General features: G+C 41.3%; 1 protein-coding gene across 2 annotated transcripts in view; it reads right to left on the bottom strand.

Moving 5' to 3' along the window:
* The window catches only part of LOC130072350 (E3 ubiquitin-protein ligase TRIM39-like), a 30,461-nt gene extending 19,792 nt beyond the window's left edge, over window positions 1-10,669 (bottom strand). For both annotated transcript variants that reach the window (XM_056237420.1, XM_056237421.1), the window contains exons 1-3: window positions 10,068-10,669; window positions 9,147-9,236; window positions 8,459-8,692 (exon numbers count right to left, since the gene is read on the bottom strand). In XM_056237420.1, coding sequence (XP_056093395.1) covers window positions 8,459-8,692; window positions 9,147-9,236; window positions 10,068-10,628 — 885 coding nt within the window. In that variant the 5' untranslated portion in view covers window positions 10,629-10,669. The remainder of the gene's footprint in view (window positions 1-8,458; window positions 8,693-9,146; window positions 9,237-10,067) is intronic.
* Window positions 10,670-12,170: the final 1,501 nt, after the last annotated feature.

The following is a 12,170-nucleotide window of genomic DNA, read 5'->3' as shown; positions in this document are numbered from 1 at the left end:
GGTATGATTGGAGAATATATGTGAAATAATGTGAAGTAGTTTTATTTATTTATTTATTTATATTATTATTATTATTTATGACATTGTGCATGTGGATAATGTTTGTGTTGTGGATTATGTGTCAATATGCCTGTATTGGACAACAAATTGCCTTTCGGGGACATTGAAGTTTTCTAAGTCTAAGTCTCATGATATCGGGCTGGTTAGACAGATAGAGAGAGATGCACATCAACTGTTCTTTACTGTTCTTTGCTGACATCAAACTTGGAGAGGAGAGAACACAAGTCTGCCTGATCGCTGTTCCCGCAATTCACTCACATGGTGTTTTTCTCTCGGTCTCTCTTTTCGTGACCAAAAGGATAGTTCTGCTTAATTATCTCATCGATGTTGTAAACTTCGCTTGACGCGCTTTGACACGAGGATATAGGCGTATAGGGAGGATCGGCTCTGACCGTAGTTGATTGATTACATGAAGAATTGCTTACATATTCTATATTATAACATTTCTGTCAGGTCCATTAACTCAAGAACACACAGATCAAATTTAAGAATTTTATTGAATAGATGCAAACAAGTTAATGTTCCTGAATTAAAATTTGGCGGTATGGCTCTGTTCAGGAAGTCAGATAGCAGCAGCAGCATTAGGGAACGCTCACACAGTTTAGGACTGTGAGAGCTATAATATCCCCGTGAACAGAGCAGCAACATGGCATAGCAAATGCCACGTTAAGCATAAGGAGGAGCTGGGGAGGTGGCGGGCAGCAGAAGCGAGCAGCAAGCATGTATGAGCAAGATTGAGCAAGATTGTTTGAGCTTTGGCCATTGAGCAGCGAGGAGAGTTACCCAGCTAATGCAGCTCAGCTGAAGCAGATAAGCTGGAGAAAATCAGCTGACCAGACAGTGTTGTTAGTAAATAGCATTAGCAGCGTCTTGACTACCTGGCCTGCCAGAACTGACGCTGACGCTCAATTTCTGAAATATTTAAATATGCAAATGAAGCATTGTCTAATTGAAAATGCACTGATTTTATTAAATGTTAAGAACAGAAATCTGAATATTGAATAAAGCCAGGTTCAACATTCTTGTTCGATTTTGTTTACATATTAGAGTTAAAGGTTTTTACTGAGAGATTTTGGATTTTTTTTTTACTCCATAGATCAGAAAAAAAAACAGACAGAAAAAAAAAAAAGATGTTTCATCATGTTTGTAGGAATAAGAGGTTGTATAATTCAGGTGAATGATATATGAACAAACCCCTCAGGAAAAAAAAACTTTAGAATATAGACAGGAAAAAAACTAAAGTTTGGTGTGTGTAAAGCTGCAGACGTGGAGATTTCTGACTGAGGGTTATTTTAGTTCACTGAAACTAAAACCACACACACTAAAAACACCCTGGTTTCCCCCACAATCCCAAGACAGGAACATTTCTCAATTTCTTTTAGTCTAACGCGCCGACCTTGCGTTTGTTTGTGTGTTGTGACTTTTGAGTTTCGCTTGGCTAAGTAGTAGGGTCGTGGCCTGCTTTTTTCATTAACGAGGTATTAGTGCACTGCGCCAGCAGTCGCGGCAGCCCTTGTGTGAAGCCCTTATCGTGTGAAGACCGAAGAGTGTAAAGACCAACGGACCCAAAGAGTGTAAACCTACGACTCTACCTGTGCGACCATGGACACCGACAAGGCACTTGAGTATTAAATTCTTGTTGTTTATTTTATTTTATTGTTGTTTCCTTTCTCTTCTACACAACTTTTCATCTGATCTTTCTGTTTGTGAGCTCTTTCACACTGTTTTCAAATCCCTACTATTACTAACATGCGTGAATCAAATGGGACACGTCAGAGGCAGCACAATCCTAACAACCTGCGTACCTTTCCGGTGTCTTCTAATACTTTATTCTCTTTTCCTATTGGTCTCTGTAACTGCCAGTCCGCTGTAAACAAAGCTGATTTCATTACATCTATTTTTAGTCATTCAGGTCTCCGCCTATTGGCCCTGACTGAGACCTGGATCAGACCAGAGGACACTGCCACACCTGCTGCCCTCTCCACTAACTTCACTTTCTCACACACCTTTCGCCTGACCGGAAGGGGTGGAGGTACTGGTCTGCTTATCTCAAACGACTGGAAATTTGATCCTTTACCACCTTTGTGTGACAACAGCTCATTTGAATCACATTCAGTTACCATAACTAGTCCTATTCAAATCCATTTTGTAGTTGTATATTGTCCCCCAGGTCAACTTGGCAGTTCCTTGGAGGAGCTTGATGTGCTACTCTCATCCTTCCCTGAAGATGGTACTCCTCTTATAGTTCTTGGAGACTTCAATATCCACCTAGAAAAACCTCAGGCTGCTGATTTTCACACCCTGTTTGCCTCATTCGGCCTCAAAGGAGTATCTACTGCGGCTACTCACAAATCAGGTAACCAATTGGACCTTATTTACACACGCTACTGCTCCACTGACAATACACTGCTCACTCTGCTGCACACCTCAGATCACTTCCTCCTCACTCCCAACCTCAACCTGCCTCAGAACACAACACACACTCCTCCACAGGTCACCTTTCGGCAGAACCTACGCTCACTTTCACCCTCTCGCCTTATCTCTTTGGTCTCATCCACACTTCCTCCACCTGATCATCTCTCAACACTAGATACTAACAGTGCAGCTGATACTCTTTTCTCCACTTAAACATCCTTCTTGGACAACTTCTGCCCCTTTTCCTCCAGGTCAGCCCGCGCCACACCCTCTGCCTCCTGGTTATCTGATGTTCTCTGTGAACATCGTTCTAAACTCAGGGGTGCAGAGAGGAAGTTGCGAAAATCATAAGATCCTACAGACCTTGGTCTTTATCAATCCCTCCTCTCTTCCTCCTCTTCTAATATCTCTACTGCTAAAACGACTTACTATCACAACAAAATTAACAAATCTTCTGACTCTCGCATGTTTTTCAAAACCTTCTTCTCTCTTCTCAATCCTCCTCCTCCATCAACCCTAACAGCTGACGATTTTGCCACATTCTTCATAGATAAAACAACCACTACCAGCTGCCAATTTACCTATCCACAAACTGACACACACATTTTACAAGCAAACGCACAAATTCTACCCTCCTTCTCTCTACTTTCAGAGGCAGAAGTCTCCAAACTCCTCCTTGCCAATCACCCTACCACCTGTCCACTTGATCCTATTCCCACTAATCTACTTCAAGCCATTTCGTCCTCAGTTGTACTCACACTCACGCACATCATAAACACCTCTCTTCATACTGGTACTTTTCCCACAGCTTTTAAGAAGGCTCGGGTAACCCCACTGCTTAAGAAACCCATTCTAAATCCAGCACATCTGGAAAATTACAGACCGGTATCCTCTCCTCTCTTCCACAGAACAACCTCTTGGTCAACAATCAGTCTGGTTTCAATGGCGGACACTCAACTGAGACTGCCTGCCCTGCTCTCAGTAATTGAAGCTCTGAGACTGGCAAGAGCAGCTTCCAAATCCTCAGTTCTCATCCTGCTGGATCTGTCTGCTGCCTTTGACACAGTTAATCACCAGATCCTCCTGTCAATCCTAAAGATGAAGGGCATCTTGGGAACCGCACTCCAATGGTTCAAGTCTTACCTCTCAGGTAGGTCCTTTAGGGTGTCGTGGATCTTGCTACTGGGGTGCCTCAGGGCTCAGTGCTTGGACCACTTCTCTTCTCCATCTACATGACATCACTATAATCTGTGATTCAGAAACATGGCTTTTCCTATCACTGCTATGCTGATGACACACAACTCTACCTCTCATTCCAGCCTGACGAGCCGATGGTAGCTGCTCGTATCTCAGCCTGCCTGACAGACATCTCTGGCTGGATGAAGGACCACCACCTTCTACTAAACCTTGCGAAGACAGAGCTGCTTGTGGTCCCAGACAGCCCAACACTTCATCACAACTTCTCCTTTCAGCTAGGCTTGTCATCCATAACTCCATCAAGGTTGGGGTTGTTATCTGTCACGATTCCTGTCTTGTGTTTTCCTTGTCTTGTGTGGACTTTTGTTATTTCCTGTTCTGTGCCATGTTTTGTAGTCCTTTGTAGTTTTTCTTGTTTATTAGTCTCTCCAGGTGTTTCTAATTAGCCCCGCCGCCTTGTTATCTTGTTTAGCTTGTTTGTCAGTGTATTTAAACCTCTGTGCTTCAGTTGTTGGGTGTCGGTCGTTGTTGCTTGTAGCTGTCTCCATGTTCCTGTCTTGAGTTCCGTGTTCCTTTGTTTGCCCTGGATGACCTGTTTGTTTCATTAAAATAGTGCTTGCATTTGGATTCTCTCTCCGCTTCATTCCTGCCTCAACGTTACATTATCGATGATCAATTGAACTTCACAGACCACAATGCTAGAACTGCCCGGGGTCATGTAGTTTTGCCTTGCACAACATTAGGAGGATCAGGCCCTTCCTAACAGAGCATGCTACACAACTCCTTGTCCAAACGCTTGTTCTATCCAGACTGGACTAATGTAATGCTCTCCTGGCTGGTCTTCCAGCTTGCTCTGTCAAACCTCTGCAACTAATCCTGAATGCTACAGCCAGAGTGGTCTTTAACGAGCCAAAGAGAGCACATGTCACACCTCTCCTCACATAATTGCACTGGTTGCCAGTTGCCGCTCGCATTAAATTCAAGTCACTGACGTTTGCTTACAGAACAACCACTGGCACTACTCCCTTTTATCTAAACTCATTACTTCAGTTTATGGCACCATCTCAAAGAGGCACAAAATATCTTTCTCTGACCTTTACCATGACTGTTCCCTGCTGGAGATTAAAAGGTAATGACAGACAGCTGAACGTAATCAGTTACCAATGTGTCAGGGTGTGGTGCAGGCAGAAGGAGAAGAGGAGTCAGAAGTCACAAAGCAAAGCCTTTACAATACAACTAAAACGGGCAGAAGGTTGACTCACACTAGATACAAACAGTGGCGGCTCCAGACAATTTTGATTGGGGGGGCAATGGGGGGTCCTGGTCATTTCAAGGGGGGTCTCATGAAAACCAACAAAAAATACAGTGGGCACGGCTAATAACTGCATATTGCTGCTACTTAACAACAAAAACAACACAGCATATCAACTACTTTGTTTTTAATTAATTAATCAATTGCAGTTTGCAAACAATATGCTCGAACTTTAATTGCCATAGCCACACCTATGACAAAAAACATATTTACAAAATAGTATCCTCCTCATCCTCCAATTCCTAGGCGTCCTCTGTTTCCAGTCTTTACTAAGAAATCCTATGAAAAATTATTTACAAAATCTTCTGCAGGAGAGTTCAATTGTTTACAATAATATAATATATTATGAAAGAAAATTAAGCTGTTACACTGAGATGGTTTAGGAAAACCATAAAGTGTTTTTCTACAGTCAATTAATTGTACAGGCAGCATTAAACCATTATGATTGTTTATAGCTTATGAATTTCCTAGCCTATATTTTCTTTAGCAGGGGGTTTCAAACTTTTTAATGGCAATGAGCCCTAAACAGTACCCTTGTGAGATTCTTTATTTAGGCTTATGATATAATAAAATATAATATAATATAATATAAAAAAATGAATTGAAGTATTTGAAGTGATATAATATATCAGTTTAAATGCTTCAATTTGTTTTCATATTATATTATTATAATATGAAAACAAACTGAAGCATTTTCTGTAAATAGCTAGATCTAATAGCTAAATATTTTCAAGAAAAGTGAATATGTGAACTCTTTTATAGTAGCCTAATCTAACCATGCCTGAAACTATTTATATCTATGTAAACTAATGATGTATTTTGAGTTTGCACGCGGGTGGGTGTGTAATTGTTACCGTTCTGTGTCCATCATCCGTTATTTCCACCACTTTAATCAAACCACTCTTCTTTAAAACATGATATTGTGATTTTATTTCACATGTCTTTGCGTTTCTCGTCGCCTCTCGTATTGAGATATTTGGTCCGCACACACGACTCACTGCCAATCACACGCGCTCACATCATTCTCTTTCTTTGAAACCTGTTAACTGTCTGCACTCACCAGTTTCAGCACTGCAATTATTTCTCACATACAATCAAATGGATTTCCCCACACATTTCGCGTCAGTCCTCTGCGTGGCATATTATTCTTTTCTGCGCGGCCGCGGCATCAGAAGTGCACGACCACCCACGCGCGCAGCTTAGAGGGAACGTGATTCTTATGCATTTCGTATGTCGAATAAATTATTAATTATTATTGTTCTGCGTAGTTTGAAGATAAACATTTTAAAATATTTATCCCGGATATATATATATTTTTAATCAGGAAGGGGGTGGGGGGTCAAAGCATTTTTTGGGAGGGTCTTGAGACCCCCCAAGACCCCCCCTGGCGCCGCCGCTGGATACAAAGTAGAACGGACCAAGACTGACTGAACAGAAGGGAACTAAATACAAACACAGATGAACACTAATTAACAACACAGGTGATGCAGATGATTATGATTATGATGATGATGATAACGAGACAATGACAGACAGCTGTGATGATCATAAGTGTCCATGGTGATTGATGACGTGCAGGTGATAGGTGATCAGGAATGGCCGATAGTGTGCAGGTGGGAAACATGAGGGATGCTGGGAAGTGTAGGTGACAGAGCTGGTGACCGTGACACAATGAGACTAACTAGGATGCAATTAAGACTAAAATGAACTAAACGGCTGTTTACATGACTCCGTTTTCATTACACGACAACAGCGTTTTGGGTTCCTGAAAACGCAAACTTTTGAAAACGGGTTTCAAAGTACACCTTTTTTAAAACGGTCTCCGTGTAAACAATAAAAACGCAAATCTCTGAAGACGATGATGTTTCATCGGCATCTACTGGCCTGACAGCAGAATACAGGGTTTTTAGTCATTTCCGCGGATCCGTGTGAACGGGGATGGTTTTGACAACAGTTTCTTCTGTACGAAGAAAACTCAAAGGAAAAAATTCTCCATTTTCAGCATATTGTTGTCGTGTAAACGTACCCTCAAGCACAAGAAACACATGCAGGGATCTGTCTCCACACCCCACAGAGTGAATATGTGGTAAAAGCTTCTTGTGTTGGAGATTTTCCTTTGCCTCATGTAAAAGTCTGTATTGCTGTGTCTAAGACAGAAACCAGGTTAAACCAGGCCAAAGAGTTGTGAGGATGGAAAAGTACCTAACAAGCCCAATGAGAAAGATGTGTATAGGTGTTGATAAGATGGTACTGAAAAACATGTTAATTAAATTAAAAATTATGGATGGCACTAGGACACTGCAGTTGCAGAGAATCATTTGGTATCATTTTGAATGTCTCAGTGTGATTGGTGCAATGGTCTCATGTCCAGAGAAATAGACCAAAAGCTACAAGTTAGAGAGTTTAGAAATACTTTGCTTACGGTGGAGGGAGAGCCTTTACCAGGGTCTTTCATGCAAATGACCTTTTGTCCTTAATAAGGTCTAAACTACCCAAGTCTGGGATCTTGATTAATGCAAATTCCAATCGTTAGTTTGTGTCTCCATTTGGAGGATGTTTTATCTTGTTCTGAGTATTTAAATAAATGTTGTAAAAGGCTCAGGGTGATTCTGTATCTGATCAGCCCGTAATGTTGAAGCTCTTCCATACCAACAGTCTCATGAAAGTGCGTATCTATACCACGAATGTCATTTCTCATGCCATTTATATGCCAAAAATGTTTTTTTGCGTGCATATGCCACGCACTGAAAACCCCTTGGGTAGGTTTAGGGGGGAGGGGGGTGTGGAGTACGTGCGTATTACACGCCATAAAGTGCGTATAATATGCACGCGAAAACTGCGTATCATATAGACGCAAAAAAAACATTTTTGGCGTATAAATGGCACGAGAAATAACATTCGTGGTATAGATACGCACTTTCATGAGATCGGGTGTCCATACACTCAGCATTATGTATCTTTCAGATCTCAGGTATGTATATTTTACTGTTTATTTCTGTTATATAGTTGCATTCACTAGGAGGCTAGATAAAAATGCAATTTAAATAATAGCAAGCATGGGGCGGCATTACTTTATAGTATTAGCCATAACCTCTGGTTATTGTTTGAGCTTTAACTAAGTTGTTATATAGGTGACTGTAGGGGACCAAACGGATTTACTATTTAAAAAATAGCAAGCATGGGCGGCCTATTAAAATATTTTTAGTCATTACCTCTGCTCTGAATAATAATCAGACTGGTGAGTTTGTGACTGAGATTCACGTTAACGGCCGGCGTGAGACTCTGAGCAACATTGGAATCCAAATAAACAAGAATAATTGAAATTAAATCACTTTGCGCACTGAAAAGTCAGAACACACAGGAGACCTTCAGACACACCACTGGACACCAGTGTTAGGCCAATTTGGTGGACCTTAAAGAACAGAGTGTTTGTCCTGTAATATTGTACATATTGACTGAGAGATGTTGACAGACCTGTATGAGATGGAGATGATCGTCAGTGTGTGAGAGCTGCTCCAGCTCAGTGTTTCTCCTCTTCAGCTCAGTGATTTCCTGATGTATCTCTTTAATGAGATCTTCCGCCTGTTTCTCTGCTGCTTTCTGCTGTTTCTCCGTCATCTTCATCAGATCAGACTGAGATCTCTTAATGGAGCGAATCAGATCAGTGAAGAGCTCAACACTGGAGGATTTCTCTTCCTCTGTGTTTCTCTGATGAATGAGAACAGTTATATTTGTTAATCTATTCCATATTCACATATTATGTACAGGGATAGTTCACCCCAAAATGAAAACTCTATCATCTTTAATTAACCTTATGTCACTTAAAATGTGTGATTTTCAGTTTAACACAAAATAAATGTTTTGCATGCTGCTCTTGAGGACCAGCTGTTGAAGCACTCCATACAAGTCCATACAACAGATTTGTGCTCTATGGGAAAAAATCATATGTGTTTGGAGCAACGTGAGGGTTACTAGATGATGGCAGAACTAACAATTTAATTCAACGCTTTTATTAAATAGATTGAACTATTATGATGCATATCATTTTTTTAATGTATTTTTTAGCTAGGATAGTTAGAGAGTGAATAGAAAGTGAAAGTGAAAGGGGGATCGGAAACGACCATGAGTCAGGATATGAACTCGGGTTGATCGAAGCACAAACCTTTCTCAGCTCTACTGAGTGCTGGATCTCTTGAATCTTCTTCTTTCTGTCCTGGATCATCTGATGAACATCTGTCTGTGTCTGAACCAGCTTATTCTACACACAGAGAAAAACATAGACACATTTACCACTGAATATAGCTTTCCATCTTCTTACAGTTTAATTTCTTTTATTAAGCCATTTAAAGATCAAATGAATTCAAAATTCTAGTTTGAATCTTTTAGTCCATGTCTGACTGTTTTGAGAATGACAAAATCAGCTTTTATCAGATGTAATGAACGGTTCTTCAACATGTCAAGACACGGGAAAGAAAATATCTAGGTTACTAATGTAACCCCCATTCCCTGAAGGAAGGAACGGAGACGTTACGTTGGACTGAACTGATGTATTGCGATCTCGCATTAGAGCCCAATGACCTTTGATTGGTAACAGAATAAGTCAATGTGAGATTTGCATTGCAAGCCGCTCCCCGCTCCGGGGTAAATTAGTAACCGAGACGTTCCCTAGCAGTCAGTCACGTTCGACGTTCCCAGTCATCCAACCACGGGACATGATTGGAGGATTCCACTCGACATCCAGTCCTCTGCAGGAGCCCCGAATGATGGGACAATGGGACCGCAGGTATTCACCCGGCAGGAGAGTCACACCAACAAAGGAACAACTCACTCACTGAACGATGATTGAAGAGCAGAGTGAAACAACATCTGCTCTGCTCCGAAGCAAAAGCTTAATGTGTGAGTTTGCACGCTGCCTTATATAACAGGAAGCGGGAAGTGGATTGGCTTGTTCTGTTACCACTCGATTGTGATTGGTCTCTCAAGCGAGATCCTTATACATCAGTTCAGTCCGATGTAACGTTGAACATGAGTGACTGATAGGGAACTGAATTTCATGGGTTGTTTAAAGTGCTTTGTTTGTAACTCTTGCCTTCTTCTCTCGACTCTCCTCCTCTATAGGAACAGTGTTGTGAGTCCTGTGTTCTCCTTCAGTGCAGGACAGACAAACACACGTCTGGTCATCTCTACAGAACAGCTCCAGAGGTCTCTCGTGTTTCTGGCATATATAATCCTCCAGATTTTCCACAGCGTTGATCAGTGTGTGTTTCTTTAGACATTCGACACTGCGATGAGGCTTCAGATGAGAGTCACAGTAAGAGCTTTGACACGTCAGGCAGGTCTTCACAGCTTTCTGCTTTCTTTCAGAGCAGAAGTCACAAAACACCTCAGATTCTTCTAGATTGGGCTTCTCCTTAAAGTGTTGCACAACCTCTCTGAGTGTTGAATTAATATTGAGTTTAGGTCTTTTGCTGAATTTTTCTTTACAGAGTGGACAGAAGCAGGTCTGTGTGTTCGTCCAGCACTCGCTCAGGCAGGTTCTGCAGAAGTTGTGTCCACATGCAGTGGTGACTGGATCAGTGAACACTTGCATACAGATGGAGCACTGGAGCTCCTCATTTAGTGATGGACCACTGGAGGATGCCATGGCTGAAAAGATAAGTAATGACGACAATATATCATCTACATTGCTGAAGAGAGCAACTATGAACCACTGTCAAGCAGTCAAAGCAGGCATACGTGCCATAAGCAGGCATGAGACAGCAGTTTCTGACAGAAAGCCCCTCCATCACTAACTCTAACCTCACTGAGAAGTCCCTTCATCACTAACTCTAACCTAAGTGAGAAGTCCCTCCATCACTAACTCTAACCTCAGTGAGAAGTCCCTTCATCACTAACTCTAACCTCAGTGAGAAGTCCCTTCATCACTAACTCTAACCTCAGTGAGAAGTCCCTCGATCACTAACTCTAACCTCAGTGAGAAGTCCCTTCATCTCCATCACTAACCTCAGTGAGAAGTCCCTTCATCTCCATCACTAACCTCAGTGAGAAGTCCCTTCATCTCCATCACTAACCTCAGTGAGAAGTCCCTCCATCACTAACTCTAACCTCAGTGAGAAGTCCCTCCATCACTAACTCTTAACCTCAGTGAGCCTATAAGCTCCGCCCCTGACTGCCAGTCTGAGACCATGTGCTTCAGATGGCTGTAGTTAGATCTATTGGGCTTCATAAGAATCATCTAAATACAGAATGTATCTGGAGCCATAGTACAGCAAATGTAACCGGTTTTTACAACACCATTTTATAAAAAATATGAAAAGATATAAATATAAAAAATATAAAAGACAACACAGAAAGGGGTGAAAGTGCACATTTTAAAAACAAATAACCCACTAAATAAACATCTGTAAACACCAGGTGTCATTTTTGTTTAATAGACGTGTGACTTTAACTAGAAAAATCATCCTTGCAATTTTTCAATTGTTCATTCTGACTCCAATTCAATTACTTCCTGTTTCTAAAGTCTCTAAAGTGCGACATGACCACAAATAATCAAACCTTGATTTACAGCTAAAAAAAACCCAAACAAAACACATATCGTACTTTTACCAACAATCCGATGCTGCTTAATGCTACCAAACTACTGAACTAGCACTAACATTTCCATTGCTTACCTGTGAGTGAATATCAGATCTTGTCGTTGATTTCAGAGTTTCTGTAATTGCTGTTTGATGAAGCTGTTCATCTGTTTAGTTTTACTTTCACTGAAGCCTTTTATACACTTGCAGTGATGTCATATAGCTCCGCTCATAATCATAATTATGGAACAGATTGTAATTCATCCCTGCTGAGATTGTAACAGTGTAAGGAACTTTTAGAATATAAAGTTATCACAGTTTACACAATTGCAGCTTGATAGAAACGACACACGCAAAACATGTTTCACAGTAAAATCTTCTGTGATTTCCTGGGTCTTGTACAAAGGTAAAAAAAAACAAAAAATATAGTAACGAGGTTCAGATGTTTTGGAAAGGAGACAGGAACCGGAGAACAGGTTGGGAGGTACAACCGAGATGGCACTCTCACCGACCTGGGTGGGACCGGAAACGGTGGCTGTGGTACCTGGGGGTATGGACAGACGAAGCGAGAGAAAAAGAAAAGACGGAAGCATGAGGAGCGAAAGGGGAGG

The sequence above is a fragment of the Rhinichthys klamathensis genome, unplaced genomic scaffold (assembly GCF_029890125.1).
Source record: "Rhinichthys klamathensis goyatoka isolate OS25496 unplaced genomic scaffold, OSU_Roscu_1.1 h1tg000486l_1, whole genome shotgun sequence".
In the NCBI taxonomy this organism is placed as follows: Eukaryota; Metazoa; Chordata; class Actinopteri; order Cypriniformes; family Leuciscidae; genus Rhinichthys; species Rhinichthys klamathensis.
Note: the sequence above shows the minus strand (reverse complement) of the source record. Positions and strands in the feature narration are given on the sequence as shown.